We start from the raw sequence: 15809 nt of genomic DNA, 5'->3' as shown, positions 1-15809 counted from the left end.
GTTTAAGGATACACTACATCGATCCCTAAAATCAGTTAATGCCAATGATAACTGGGAACAACTACCGTCAGATAGATCACAGTGGAGGTCTTTGGTCAACATTTATAATGGAGACTCGAGAAGAATACAGCGGCGGCCAGATCTAGTTGGTGACTATCCATGCCCGGAGTGTGGAAGGATCTGTAGATCACGGTTGGGTCTCTTCAGTCACAGAAGGGCACACAGTCGCAAGTTGCCCTAAGAAATTATAAGTTCCATCACACCGATATTTTTGTTTTTGAGATATTTATTCTTGGTAACGGGATACAGCAATGAATGAATAAATGGATGATGACGCAGTTATGAGAAGAGCTCTGATGAAGGGTATGATAGACCGTAAGATCCTTACCGAACTATACCTATCTATACGTACTGAGCTACAATCAAAGCAGTGTTAGGTATCCAGTTCAACAATCGATCGATGATTTAAGTGATGCAATTTCCAAGTAATTTCCGAATTGAAAATTGGCTCGGTTGATTTATCTCTTCAAGACAACCTCCTAAAGTTTTATACCGTGCATCCCTGCTTGCCTGTTGAATCCTTGTGACTTGATTATTAGTATAGTCCATTCAAGAATGATTGACATCCGATTAGGGCTTGAAAGTCAAGATGCAGCTCAATATCTGGTCACAAAAGATATTCAATAACGTCTATATTTCGCACAATCGCACGTCAATCAGTTCCAGCTTGCATGGCATACCTATACTCAAGTTTAATGATTTTTTCACCTCACTGTCTAAGAGTAGAGAAAAATGTTTGACCCTACTAATGAAACGCAATCATTAATTCATTGATGATTGCTTTCTAGTATACGAATATAATATAACACACGTAGAAAGTATTATTTTTTCATTTAAATTATTTCATCACTATACTCCAGAATTCATAAATATATATTTTCTTAACCGGGGAACAGAAGCATAAACTCCAGGCCTGTTCTTCAGTGCACATCCAATTCCCCATGAGACAATGCCATATTGAATTTCATTGATCACAATGGCTCCACCACTGTCCCCTAAACAGGAATCTCTACCACCTTCTACTCTTCCAGCGCAAAACATCTTATTGTCAACTACGTGTTTTCTTTCTCGATACAATTGTTGACATTGTTTGTGGGGTAGAAGGGGTACTTCGATAGCTAGTAAATGGGGGGACATTTCGTTCACTGTGGCGTTAGTTCTTCCCCATCCAGAAACCTAAAAATATATAAATACAACATTAAGTATTTGAATGAACATGAAATCACTATGTCAGCGATATCGTAAAGTTGTTATCTACAGTTTCTGAAATTTTTTGATGTTCGCAGCCAGGTAATGGTAGCTAGGTAATAGTTAGCCATTTCACATTTGTTCCTTTTTTTCTGCACAAATAATCTACAGAAGCATTAACTTCATGGCAGTATATATGTCTTTATAAATTCTACCCTTTTTGTAGTTGCAAATATGATGATCGCTGTCGTATTTGAACATAAGGCTAAAGTATGAACTGAGGACCTATTAGTCTTGAATATCACACTATAAAATGAGGACTATTGGAAATTACCAATGCTAGTGTTCCAGCCGGAGGGAGTCTTTGACGATACTCGGCTAATTTTACTGGTCTCACTTTGTTATTGAACTCTAATGGGGTTGAAAGTTCAAGTAGAGCAACGTCATTCTCATATTTACTCGTAAAGTTGGGATGGACAATAACTTTCTCGACCTCGTGGACTACTCCACCCTTGTCTATGGTAGTTGAACCCACTCTAACTGAGAAATCCTTGGCTGGGATTCTGAAAATCAAGACAATAACTAAATGTTTGAATACGAAGGTTATAAAAAAAAAATTGCAAGCTTTATAATTATGTGCTAATTATTTGAAGACACTTCTCTTCACTTAGTTAAAAGATCAATCTAATTGTATCAGATTCCAGTAGTACTAGGATGCTCATATCTATTAAGACAGATGATGAATAAGGTTAACCTGCTATATACCAACTGTCAAAGAAACTGCAACACCCAGAAGGAGCTGTTTGAATTAAAGTTTTTTTTAGTAAAACATAGATAGTAGGAGCAAGGAGTGAATTATTAAAATTTGAAAGAAAAATTGTGAAGGTTTTTGCATAAAAACATTTTTTGTTTTTTGCAAATTTTTCAAATTTTACAACAAACCAGCTGTTCGTGGAGATCCAAAGTCGATGTTTAGTTGTTGTTACAATGCCTTGAGTACGTGTACCCAGAATATATCGCCAGTTAAGTGAATTTGAAATAGGTCGAATTATTGGTCTACGGGAGGCGGGGTTGTCAGTTCGAGAAATCGCTAACTGTAGGAACAGAAATCCAGCTACTGTTATGAGATGTCGAAGAAGAGTAAGCACCAGACGTCGAAGGGGCACAAATGAAGTTCAAGATCAGCGTCTGAGACTTATGGTCATTAGAGACTGATTTGCGACAACTCGATCTTTGGCTGATGAGTGGTTAGGAGAACAAGGCCATCCTGTAACTTTCCGAAAGGTTTACCGACGTATAAGGTCCTTTGGACTGCAGCATTATCGACCCCATCTTGTGTTACCTCTTACGGTTGAGGAAAGACGGCAACGAGGACGGCAACGATTACAGTGGTGCAGATAACGACAACATTGGAATATAGAATGGCATCAGGTCTCTCATCTCGATTCTCCTTGGATGCACATGATGGCCGAAAAAGGGTAAGACGTCGAGGAGAAAGTCGTGAACCTCATTTTGATGTTGAGCACAAACACATAACACTGGGAGTAGGTGTTATTTTATGGCTTACTATCACACATGGAAGTAGGTCTTTATTCGATGTAATATGACAGCGCGGCGTTACCTTCAAGAAATAGTGAAGCCATATGTTCTCCCTTACCTTAACCAGCTTGAGAATCCAATATTTCAACAATATAATGCCAGAGTTGGTTTTAACTTTTTTGAAGCGACCCAGGTGAATTTTTTGTAATGGCTACCCAGATCCCTCGGTCTTTCGCCCATAAAGCATGTTTGGGACATCATGAGTAAAAGGCTTGGAAATTTACCCCAGCCCCCACGGAGTTTGGCGGCTCGGAGACATGAAGTACAGGTAGCTTGGAATAGTATTCCTCAAGATGCTCCATCTTCTTGCATCAATGCCAAGACGTGTTGGGGAGTCTAAAGATAAACGCGCTGGACAAACACATTATTAACACATTTAATAAATAAAATTGTAAATCCTTCGTTTTTTTCTCCAAATTTTACATCATTTACTCCTTGCTATACTATCTATGTTGTACCAAAAAATAATTTGAAATTTAAACAGCTCCTTCTGGGTGTTGCAGTTTCTTTGTCAGTAAGTAAATAAGGAATGTGAATGTTTTGCTATGGCCGCCCAGATCCCCCGACCTTTCGGCAATAGAGCATGTTTGGGACATCATGGGTAGAAGGCTTGGAAATTCATCCCAGTCCCCGACGGCTCTGAGGTATGGGGATAGTATCCCTCAAGAAGAAATAGAGACCATCTTCTTACATCAATGCCAAGACGTGTTGAGGGGTGTTTAGATAACCACGTTGGACAAACACATTATCAACAAATGTAATAAAAAAATTGTAAGCACTTCGTTTTTTTCTCCAAATTTTAATCATTTACTCCTTGCTATACTATCTATGTTTTACCAAAAAAACTTTGAAATTTAAACAGCTCCTTCTGGGTGTTGCAATTTCTTTGTCATTTATTCGTTTATAATTTATATTATTTATGGGTCTGAAAGTACCCACTTCTTCATTTACAATTCTGAAGCTTTTAATTTGTACAACTTCATCAAAAGTTAATCAAAATAGTGTTAGAATTACATGATTCATTCAGTTTCATTAGTAGCCACCTATAAATCCAGCTGTAAAGTTTTGGGAGTTCTCTTCGCATACAATGAATCTCACGGAATATTTTACTGACTTCCAAGACATAGATGTCGCCATGTATACTAAGAAGACTTTTATAAAAGCTTATTGTTTTTCTGGCTTCTGTTGATTTGAATGAGTAGTTCGAAAGAGTAATATCAATACAAAATCAGAGAGAATTCAGATACCTAATGCTATTGTTCCTCATAAAAAGAACTTTTAGTTACTAGATATTCGAGGGGCATATTCGACTGCTGAGTTTATTACATATATTAAAAAGTGGGTTCAGGAGAAAAGTTTGTCATCAAAGGAATAACAGTAGCAGAAGTGCAATATTATAATAAAACACGGGACATAAAGTCCTTCCACTTTTTTTCATGCTCTCAAATAAATGTCACAGTAGATCAGAAAAACATAATATATTCTCAGTAGAACAGGATTTTAGTATTCAATGCAGTATTATCGAAAATAGCGAAAAATTACTTTCAGATTGCGTGACATTATGATTATAGTATTCTTTCTGCAATCAACTAGTGTAATTCAGTTTATTTGGCTTGTATAATTAGTGGAGTGAAATCAGCCTTGAAGGAAGTTAAATCGCTTATTGAAGGATTTATTGGATTATTGTCATCATTTTTCATTATTGTTTTCAACGTTTTTTCAGGTACTTGCCAGCCATCTCCAGGCACAATTAAGGTTATTTATTAATTGAAAAAGTTGATACTTTTCCTGTACTTTTAGTAAATTTTTCGACGATACTGCAGAAAAGTGAGGCGATAATGACAACATTTCAATTCGCGCTTTGAGAGTGATTACAGTGTGCTTTATTAGACCTGAACACGATCAAAAATTCTGTGTCTGTACTTTTCTATGTACCAAATTCCGTATTCGTATTATCGGATTCTGAGATGAAAAAGAAAGACTATTTTAATGGAGGAAATTCAAGGAGCTGTAACTCCGAAAGCTGAGGCCTCCTGGCAAAAATAAAAACAATTTGATTTCGAGAAACTGCGAACAAATGTCGCTGCAATAATTTTGAGATACTCTGTATATTACAATGGCCATATGCTCGGTGAAGGCTTGAAGGGAAAAATTTCCCAAACCAAAATATGTCTAGGACCCGACATCGTGGAATAGCCAGTTTCAGATAACATTGGCACACATAGTGAGGCAGTATAAGGAAAATTGTCATACAATTCAAATTTTCAGAGCCATGAAGAAACGAAAAAAAACCTTGGAAGTCTCAGGAAAAGATGGATGCAGTGACTGTAGCCGGAAAAAAAATATGAATAATAAAAAAAGATAGGGAAGAGTGTGAAGAACTGATGAGCCTATATACAACAATGGCCACTGACAACAGTGTATAGATGAAGGCTGACGAAGAAGTTTTGCGTTATTTTGTTTGTGGAATTTTCAACCGAAATGGAGTTTTTCACATCTTCGATTTTTAAATCAACCAGCACTTTCTCACGCCAAGCTCGAGGGCAATGCTGACAGTATAAGAGTACAGAAAATGCTAATCACTAGTTGAAAACTGATGCCCTGGTTATGGGTTTGAACAAGCGCTAAAATCCTCTATTCTGCCCAAGAGTAATTTCCTCATTTTATGTGGTGTGCACTTACACTTCACGTGGGTGAATGTAATACAGTATCAGCTTAATTCACTTGAAGCTATTAGTAAAATTCTCATATAATTGGAAATCATCTTCAGTTTTCATTAATGTTCATTCAATCCCTCCTCATCAATTTAACCTTTGAAGTAGTGCCTAGACTACCTAGAAAATTATGTCCTGGCAAATAACTAATTTTTTAGTAGAATCATATAATGATAGTACCTTATATGTCTGACTAACCTCCTGTTTTACTTACTGGTTCGCACAGTGAGCTGCTGTAAGGATGTATTTCGTGGAAATTATACTTCCTCCACAATGATGTTCACCCTGATACATTATTGAGACTTGGTAAGGAAATTCCTTGATATCTGCTAACATACCATCGATTATCCTAAAGCTGAAATCGGATTTTGTTCCTCGAACACCATTTCTATCTGTAATAAGTGTTGAAAATTTTTATGGACGACAACCAAATAAACGTTCGATTTTCAGGGTTGTTTCGAGAGAAGTAAAAAATTCCGTTTTGGGTAATATCGGAAATTTGACATACTTTTATTAGGGATAACGATATATCCTACTCCATTCACTTTTATTTTAGCACTCGGTTGGCCATGAAATAATTTTCTCGAGTTTTTATTTTACGGTGAACGAAAAGTTTGTACAGGATTTTCGATGAATGTCATTTGACTTGTCCTACAGTCCCTGGCCATAGTATTAGACGCATTGATTCGATGCAAAATCTCAATTAAACAGGCTTTGAAATTTGTTATAAGGTTATTGGTTTTTGAATATTGAATTAATAAATTGAATGTATATGTTATATATACTTCATCTGTAAATGGAATTCACATATGATATATCATATTCAATAAAAAATATTGATTTATTGATGATTAAACATGAAATCCTAATATTTTGCTGAGCCACCCTGTGAAGCTATGACAGCTTCATACTATCAATGCAGAATTATTCGGTTTGCTGCATTTGAAGATGATGATTTCATATGTGGATTATCGAAATAACGTCCGAACCTGCAGAATGCAAGACGTCCACTGGAAGACATAGTACTGATTCATACTTAAGTACTAATACTACAACATCAAAAATAAATGCCAAATAGAACAATTCAATGAGAGTCGTAGATAAAACTGACATTCTGTGGAAATGAAATTCAAATATTCTGCTTTTTCCTCGGGCAATACCAGTAAATATGAAAAAATCCTCAGTGCGTCTTATAAACTGGCCAGGGACTGTATATATATTGCAAATGTCTCAAGGGATCAATAAATATACAGGGTCAGTCGGGAGGAACGGACCTAACTCCAGGTGTGTATTATACACACCTGTAAAAAACCCATATGTTCATATACGATTCTCATTTGTTTTCAAGATATGGCGTAATAAAAATGTTTTATAGTCCATTCAAGAATGATTGACATCCCAGTAGGTCTTGAAAATCCAGACGCAGCTTTATATCTGATCACAAAATATCTTCAATAATTTCTGTAGTTTCAGTCACAGAACAAGAATATGCAAATATAACCTAGACAAGTTTTTGAAAAAAAGAAAAATTTGAATTCAGAGCATATTTATCAGCATTCAAAATTGAAACACTTAGGTTTCTAATTTGTACGATTAAATTAAGAGCATAAATAGCAGCACAAAATTCAAATTATCGTCGGTCAGTGCATAGATTCACACATAATAGGACTATAGATCACTGTTTATCCACATAAACGATATTCCATAGCCACCCGAGATGTCAATCATTCTTGAATGGACTATAAATATTTGGACGAAGAGTTTCCAGGAGTATTGATTGGTCGCGGTGGTCCAATTAGTTGGCCTTCAAGATCTCCAGACCTCACACCACTGGACTATTGTTTGTGAGGCTGGGTTAAAAATGAAGTCCACAAAGCGAAAGTCGAAACCCGAGAAGCCCTTATTCGACGCATAAGAAATGCGGCAGTGCTTGTCGAATAAAGACATTAATCACTTAAAAAAGCAACAAGAGCCCTTCGCAGACGAATAGAATGTGTTTAGATGTTAATGGCGGTATTTTTGAACATTTGTTGAAACAGCTCTATGATTGAAATCACGTTAATGTAGGAAATTTTGTTTGTTTGAAATTACGCTATATTTTGAAAACAAATGAGAATCGCATAAGAACATATGGGTTTTTTGAAATTATTTTTAAGTGTATAATACACACCTGAAGTTTGGTCCGTTCCTTCCGACTCACCCTGTATAATTATTATCATTATATTAAAGAATTAAAAATGAAAAGCCATAAATACAAGCCAGTTTTGTATTGTCAATTGTTTATTCATGTGAAATTTTTGTTTAAAGGTGAAGTTCGCCTTTTGACTTGAAACTTGAAATCTTTTAACATCCATTGATGCAAGATTTTTAATGAGGAATTTGATATCCTTGTTAATATCCGTTAATTTCTTCGAGATATACCCATTTCCAACCACTGCATTGCGTTTCATCTTCGGGTTGATTTTTTTGAATTGACTATTTGGAAGTAGACTCAAAACACTAATCCATCGAATGAAAGGAAAACGTAGATATTCAATTTGAGTAGGTATTGTCTGACAATAGGTAATGAGTAAAATAGGTAAAAGAAACTGCGAATCTTGTGACGTAGCTGATCCATAATGCACATACTCAACCCGAAAAAAAAATGAGCAATATTTTATAGGTACCTGTAGGACTAAAAGTTATTTCAGAGAAAGATACAAAAAAGATCCCAGAAGATTTTCCCTCACAACTATACCTACTCAGTTGAAAATTCAGATGAATTTTCACGGATATTATACAAGGTGCTTCAAGCATGAGTGTTCTGAGTTTGAGAGCAAATAGGCTGTGGAACCAATGAAAAATATTACGAATGCGTTGATAAATTTTATCTCTTGAATTATCCCCCTGAAATGGTTTCAATCTGAATCTATTATCTTCATCAACTTTGATAATAAAATTTTAGAAGCAGTACATCCACAGCTCCACCATGATGAGAACATATCAGCATAAAGGTACTTACTATTGAAATTTCCAAATTATGAAATTTAGCAATTTTCATTTCAATGAATATCGATAACATTGATTTCGTTGAAATGGCGATGAATCAAATAAAAAAAGAATTCAACTATAAAACATGCACCTTATATCATCTCATTTGAACAGTAGAACCTTTTCTTGTGAAAAATCCCGATATTTCGTAGTTTCAAGTCGAAGTAGTAAATATTTAATGTACAAAAAAGCAACGCATCAATTTAGAGAATACCTACATAAGTGTTATACATCGAAGCAATTTTCAAAAATTTCAATATCAAGCAAACTGCAATGCGTCATGATGAATTCATAATCGAAAGAAGCTATTCTGGGCTTCACCAAATTTTTGAAATCTGAGTCCAAGATATGCTTGAGATTTAATTTCTTCTTCATTCTCCCCAAAAGCATACACAAAAATTGTTAGTTGCATTATCTTGTTTTTTAACTTTTTTTCGTGTTTGATTTCTACAATTATTATATAACTCAAAATATCGTAAAGTGACACAATTTTTTTCCATCAGTTTTGGAAGTGGATAGAAAAGTATATTCAAAATTTCAGGGATAACCTCTTTGAAAAAACTTCTAAAAGCGGTTAATATGTACGTTATGAATTGTATCCACCCAATTTCATTGTAGGTCCATGGTAGGTATCTGCAACATATGTACTTGAATGAATATCCAATATATTTTATTGGCAGGTCATTCAACAAAAACTCTGTCACTTGACATTGTATACTACAAAAATCGAATAGAGACCATTGTGTGTTATATTCTGATAGTGAAATAGGGTGTTTCATTACCTGACAAAACACAAATGAACAAATAACCCACAACCGCTAACATTTCCGAAAATACCGGACATAAATAGTCTGTCTTAATAAGAGTATTTGACATCACCTTGTGTCATGATTTCGTCCCATTATTGTTTTTATTGTTAATCAAAGTGAACGTTTATGATTATTGCCATTTCGTTTGTGGGCGAATATCAGAAGGGAATGGATTTCGTGGTATTTTATACAATTATACATTATTCGATATATGTATTGAATTAAAGAAGTTTGTTCCGATTTCTCATCGAATTCCTTTTTTCGGTGTTGCTTAAAAAAATATTAATATTGAATTCGGTAGGAGATATTCAATATTTTGTAATATTCATGCCAATACTGAAAGCAGCACAAAGTTGAATTTCATGAAATTTTGCAATTTATGCAATTTAAGCCTCCGACTCATACCATATTTTCAACAGTAACAGCTTTTGGTCAAAAACATTATTTCGATTTCAGCTCTGTTGACATATTCGTCCTTGATAAGGAACTCTCTCAGTTTAAATAGTAAAGAGACTCTCTAACTGAGTGGTTCTTGCAGCAACCTGCCTGAGTAGAGATTTTCGCAGATCAAACAATTATTTACTACTATATACTTTTGTTGAAATTCATGAGTTTTTCATTGAAAAATTACTGAAATGCAATCCATTCACATAAAAAAGCTATTTCGCCTTGTACATTACAATAAATATCTGAAAAAATACAGGAATTGGGTTTACATACGCCTATTTCGAAGAGAATACCTGTTTATTTGAAATAATCGTTGCGTAATAGGTGTAAAAACGAACAAAATAAAAAAACTAATTAATAATGAGAAGAATTTATTCAGACTACAGAACTAAAAGATGCTCGAGAACGAGAACTGAAAAGTTGGTAAAGTTGTAACTTTTTTGCCCTAAATACTGCACTTCCATCACATTTGCAAGACGTGCAGGGTTATTGTGTTCGGGAAACTACAAATGAAGCAGGACAAAAGAAGAAGTGGAAAACAATGAAACCTCATATAACTTCACAGAGTTTATAAGTATAAGCAGATTGCAGAAAGAAAGGAATAACTAGATGAGGAAAGCTAGATATAATCCTCTGATCCTCTGATACAAAAATATTGATTATAAACAAAATTGGTAAGACTTAGTAAGACAGAACCGTATCAATTAGGCATCACGGGCATTCTGGAAGCTAAAAGACAGACTGATTCAAAATCATGACCTCAATCTGAATTCTGAAGGCCAAGACAGCTGTTTACAGAGCAGTGGTTCTCCCAACGCTTCTTCACGGAATAGAAAGCTGGACACCCTACAGGCGACATATTAAACAGCTTGAACAAACGCAACGTCATCGAAGACAAATAATGCACATCAGATGATTCCACAGAGTTTCAAATAAGTCTTGCAGCTCGCGAGTTGTACAACAATTGAGACCCAAGTAACGAGGTCCCGACTCAGTTGGAGCGGCCACATTCTGAGGATGCAAAACACAAGACTCCCCAAAATAGCTCTGTATGGCAAATTCACAGAGGGAGCTCGGAGCACAGATCACAGTGGAGGTCTTTGATCCACAGTTATAATGGAGACTCGAGAAGAATACAGCGGCGGCCAGATCTGGTTGGTGAATATCTATGCCCGGAGTGTGAAAGGATCTGTAGGTCACGGTTAGGTCTCTTCAGTCACAGGAGGGCACACAGTCGCAAGTAGCATTAAGAAATTATAAGTTTGATCACACCGTTAGTTCTGTTTTTGAGTCTTTTTGTAGATGTATTACCGGTAACGGGATGCAGCAATAAATGAATGTTTGGGTGGGCTTATTAAGGCTTTATTAAGATTCAGTAACCTGCACTACATATGATATTCTGTTCATTTCCATTGGTTGTTAGTTATTTATTATTTACTCAGTTATTTTTTCTGTTTTTTAAGTCTTTTATTCTTTCTTGTTCTTCTTTTACACTTCAACAACACTCTAGCCTCTGGAAACTATCAACTGCTACACTGTCACTGTGAACACCTGGTGTTGAAGTGTGAAAGTAGAACAAGAAAGAATAAAAGACTTAAGAAACAGAAAAAATAACTGAGTGAATAATAAATAACTAAGTGACTAATAAATGACTGAATAACTAATAAATAACTGAGTGTTTTAAAAAACTTGTGATCAAGATTCCCTGTAGATGAATATTTGTTAAGACTCGAATAATGATGGAGGTATAAATTGTAAGAAATAAAAAGAAGAATGTAATTTATGATTCTATGACTACAAGTAATGACAGTCAACATGACATGTCAGCAATTTTTCGACATAACCAAGAATCAGAAAATTGTCAACTATTGCATGGGAAAATTTTCCGAATTGATTGTATATTTATCTGGACGATCATTTTGTAAAAATCATCATTAGTTAGGTTTATGATTTAGCGCAAGATTCCTAATTACCATAGTAGAAGACTTATGAATCGAATACCCATAACGAGAAAACCTCACATTGTAAGAGAAATTGTTTTTTGATTGTACGATTTAATCTCTGTTGTTTTTTGAATTGTAGCTGCTCCTGAGGAAGGAATGAATACATTCCGAAAGCTCGAGTATAAAGAATAAAGAGTGATCCATTCGTTTTTTTAACTGCAATCCCAAATAACCTCCAATCTGAGTATAAGCAGACAGTCGATATTTATTTACCTAAATTTATTTATTTGACGCCACTGCCTTAGTGTCGCGCTAGACTGAGAAGCATCGGATGTTTGTACCACAACAAATACATTCATAGCACGTCAATGTCCATTCCATGTATTTATGTTCTAAGGTTTGAGGTTAGGTCTGAAAATTGTTGTTTCTTCCAATTTTTTTATACGTTTTAATCAATCCTGTTGAAGTCGTGACACCTGTTGAACACGTAAACAAAAACTTGTTTTTTCACTTTTTCATATAATATTCCTCTTTCTTATTATTCAGATATTTCTCCCTCTTTTTTAAGTTCTGTCTGTGTTTGACAATACACAATTTTCTACACATTCACATAAGGGAGAAGTTAATTCCAGTACAAATTGTTAGAGCAAAAATCTATATTATATCGTCTTATTTATTTATATTTACACAGGGGCTTTTTATAATATGATTATAATAATATAATAATAATAATAATAATAAGCCTTTATTTCCAACAGGTAAAACACCCAATTACAGGAAGTGTAAATAAGTTAAAAAAATATATATAAACCCATATGACAGCCTAAATATATATGAAAAATATTACAACAACAAAAAAAATGCAAATACAAATCTGGAAATAGAAACAATGCCAAAATTACTGAGCCCACAACAATGAACATCAACAGTAAAAGGAAAAAAAAACGAAAAAAAAAAATTCAAATTGTATAAATCCCTAGTTGAATTGATTCACTCGACCACAACAATATACGCCTTCTGGATTTTATCCAAGGAATCAACAAATAAATCAACTTTATCTGCTATCTGATTATATATATCACACATATAATGACTTGGCGACTGCAAGCTCAAATTTGTCCTTCCCGATCTCAAATAAAAAAGTGTTCTACCTCTACTCTCTAAACGTGGAGTTAAAATTGGAAGTTTCTCTAACAGTGCTGGGCAGTCAATCCTGTTATTCAACAATTTGAATAGAGTATTGAGAGCTAAAAGAGCTCTTCTAGTTTCTAGCGGCTGAGCACTGAATCTTTTTAGAAGACTCTTGTGGTCGCAACCTACTGGAGGGTAAACAGAGTCCAACCTCCAAACTAAAAATTTGTAAAAACGCCGCTGAACCGCCTCTAACCGATTCACATGGCATTCATAAATAGGGCGCCATATTATGCTAGCGTATTCAAGCTTACTCCTTATCAAGGAATTGAATAGGGATATTAATGTACGAGTGTTCAAGAAGTATTTGCTATTACGCACTATAAACCCATATGTCCTGAATGCAGAGGATATCGTATTTTCAATGTGGGGCACAAAAGAACATTTATCGTCGAATAGAACACCTAAATCCCGAGTCTGCGTCACACGATTCAAATCATTTCCGTTCAAGTTATAAGGATACCGAATTGAAAACTTTTTTCTAGTATAAGATATTACATGACACTTTTCAACATTCAAGCTCAAGCAGTTAAGAACACACCAATGATATAATCGGTCAATCGCATGCTGCAGTTCAACACAGTCCAGCAAAGATTTGACTTTCAGAAAGAATTTAAGATCATCAGCAAAAAGCAAACCCAAAACCTCCATTCCATCGAGCAAATCATTTATGAACAAAATAAATAAAAGCGGTCCCAAATTCGATCCCTGAGGAACCCCGGACGATGCGGGAAATAGAAACGAATTCGAATTCTCAACCCTGACATATTGAAGCCTGTTGGATAAATATGAGCTCATGAGCTTTATCAGGCCATCCGAAAATCCAAATCTAAATTTCAACTTCATAATTAGCCGCCCGTGGTCAACTCGATCAAAGGCTTTGCTGAAATCAGTATATATAACATCTAGTTGTTCAGACTGATCCAGTGTCTCAATCAATTCTTGCGAGAACACCGCTAAGTTGGTCAAGCTTGAACGCTGTGGCATAAATCCGTGTTGCTCAGAACGTATCCTGTTCTTTATACTTGGGAATATATTTTTATATAAAATTATCTCGAAAAGTTTAGAAAAATTTGACAGAATTGATATAGGTCTGTAGTTCGTTACATCAGATTTATCCCCCCTTTTCAGAACTGGGATAATTTTAGAAAGTTTCCAGACAGAAGGATATTTACCGGTCTTCAATGACAAATTCATAATATGCACGAGTGGTAAAGCTAAAGCATTAATGCAATCTTTGACGAGAAAACTAGGTATGCCATCCGGTCCAGCCGTATTCTTGTTTTTTAATTTCCTAGCAGCTAGTATCAAATCATCAACACAAACTGAACTAACATGAACAATATCCGAGTCAACGCCCACGTCCCCGTCATCTGTGCGCACGCATTGTGGAACCTGATAAATACCTTCGAAATATGTGGCAAACGAGTCTGCAACATCACGTTGTCCACACTTTATGTTACCTTGAGCGTCCCTTATCTCGTCAGGAATTCGTGAACTTCCCCTTCTGTTATTAACGAATGCCCAGAACTGAGCTGGATCCAAAATAATATTTTGCTCTGATGATTGAACGTAATTAGCGTGCGCAATAGAGATCTTTGATTTCAACAATTTTCTTAACTGTTTATACTCAAATAACAGTGAAATATTTTTAGTTCTTTTATATTTTTTCCACACTCTTTCTTTCTTGAACACAAGATCGACAACCTCAGCATCATACCAAACAGGAAAGTTTCTCCTCCTTCGAGATTTACGAGGAACAGTTTTATCAAAAATATCATAAAGTATTGCATATAAGATTTCACAAGCCTTCTCCGGCTCATCAGTCAATAAGAGATCCGACCATTGAGCCCCAAGAATCATGCCATACATCGCCACGAAATCAGCTTTTCTGAAATTGAATTCATTTAGTTCATCACAATTAATTCTATGATTTCGACGACGCACATCAAGATCCCCAACACTAAAATGAATCGGTGGATGGTGAGAATCCGCATCAACCAAAGAAAAAGAGTCATCTAGGATATCGCAATTCATGTTGGAGAAAATAAGATCTAGAAGCCTGTTATTTTCATTAGGATTATTATTGAACTGTTTTAGATTTAGTATCTGAGAAAAGGATTTTAAAGCGATAGTTTTACGATCAGATGAGCTCTCATTAAATGATGGGGCATTGAAGTCACCAATAACAAGTAGATTTTTATTAAATATAATTTCCTGTGAGGCCAAAATATCAAAAAATAATTCGTATAAATCTGTAGCAACATTCGGCGGAATATATACAACAATTATGAATACAACAGAGTGCCAAAGTTTCAGCTTGCAACAGACAAAATCAATGATCGGGATACACTCCCTTACGGCCGGCAAGTCGATTCGAGTCGCACTATATTTATTGTGAATTGCAAGCAGCACACCACCACCCTTTGATAGACCGGATGCATTTAGGTCCCTATCACAACGAAACACATCATAGTCCACCGGGAACAACTCCAAGTCTGACACTCCATCCTGTAGCCATGTTTCCGTCACACCCAGAAAATCAAAATCACCACTGGAAATGTTGTTGTAAAATTCGAAAATTTTCGAGTTTAGTCCTCTCACATTCTGATAGTAACAGTGAAAGGTGCTTGATCCGTAATCAGGTGTTGCTAGTTTAAAGAGTGTATTGAGGGAACACCCCTAACGAACTTCAGAGCGACGTCTTCCCCCCCAGATCTACGCCTTTCAACCTCTTCTCTTATTTTCCTGTAATATGCCAATTGCCTAGGTGTTTTGTCTGATGTTATGGTTATATTCGGGTAATTGGAACTGGACCTGAGTGTTTT

The 15809-nt window shown here is 35.5% G+C and overlaps 2 protein-coding genes across 2 annotated transcripts; both read right to left on the bottom strand.

Moving 5' to 3' along the window:
- Positions 1-874: 874 nt before the first annotated feature.
- Positions 875-9505, bottom strand: LOC123315500 (trypsin-3-like). The gene is made up of 4 exons (XM_044901215.1): positions 9374-9505; positions 5776-5953; positions 1583-1811; positions 875-1236 (listed from the first exon to the last, which is right to left on the bottom strand). Exons 1-4 carry the CDS (start codon positions 9465-9467, stop codon positions 910-912), a joined length of 828 nt encoding a protein of 275 aa, XP_044757150.1. The 5' UTR covers positions 9468-9505; the 3' UTR covers positions 875-909.
- A 3275-nt stretch (positions 9506-12780) lies between these two features.
- LOC123315985 lies at positions 12781-15056 on the bottom strand. The gene is made up of 2 exons (XM_044901896.1): positions 14231-15056; positions 12781-14047 (listed from the first exon to the last, which is right to left on the bottom strand). The coding sequence occupies exons 1-2, from the start codon at positions 15016-15018 to the stop codon at positions 12781-12783; spliced, it is 2055 nt and encodes a 684-aa protein (XP_044757831.1). The 5' UTR covers positions 15019-15056.
- Between the last annotated feature and the right edge of the window lie 753 nt (positions 15057-15809).

The sequence above is a fragment of the Coccinella septempunctata genome, chromosome 6 (genome assembly GCF_907165205.1).
Source record: "Coccinella septempunctata chromosome 6, icCocSept1.1, whole genome shotgun sequence".
Taxonomy (NCBI): Eukaryota; Metazoa; Arthropoda; class Insecta; order Coleoptera; family Coccinellidae; genus Coccinella; species Coccinella septempunctata.
This window is presented reverse-complemented; position numbering and strand designations above follow the sequence as displayed.

Excerpts from the sequence above, each read along its gene's own strand:
- LOC123315500 (XM_044901215.1), bottom strand. The coding sequence starts at position 9,467 with ATGTCAAATACTCTTATTAAGACAGACTATTTATGTCCGGTATTTTCG. Across the intron at positions 5,954-9,373 it reads GTTCATTTGTGTTTTGTCAG|ATAGAAATGGTGTTCGAGGA; the intron begins GTAATGAAACAC and ends CACTTATTACAG. Across the intron at positions 1,812-5,775 it reads GCAGCTCACTGTGCGAACCA|AATCCCAGCCAAGGATTTCT; the intron begins GTAAGTAAAACA and ends CTTGATTTTCAG.
- LOC123315985 (XM_044901896.1), bottom strand. The coding sequence starts at position 15,018 with ATGAATTGCGATATCCTAGATGACTCTTTTTCTTTGGTTGATGCGGAT. Across the intron at positions 14,048-14,230 it reads GGACCGGATGGCATACCTAG|TAAACTTTTCGAGATAATTT; the intron begins TTTTCTCGTCAA and ends GTCAAATTTTTC.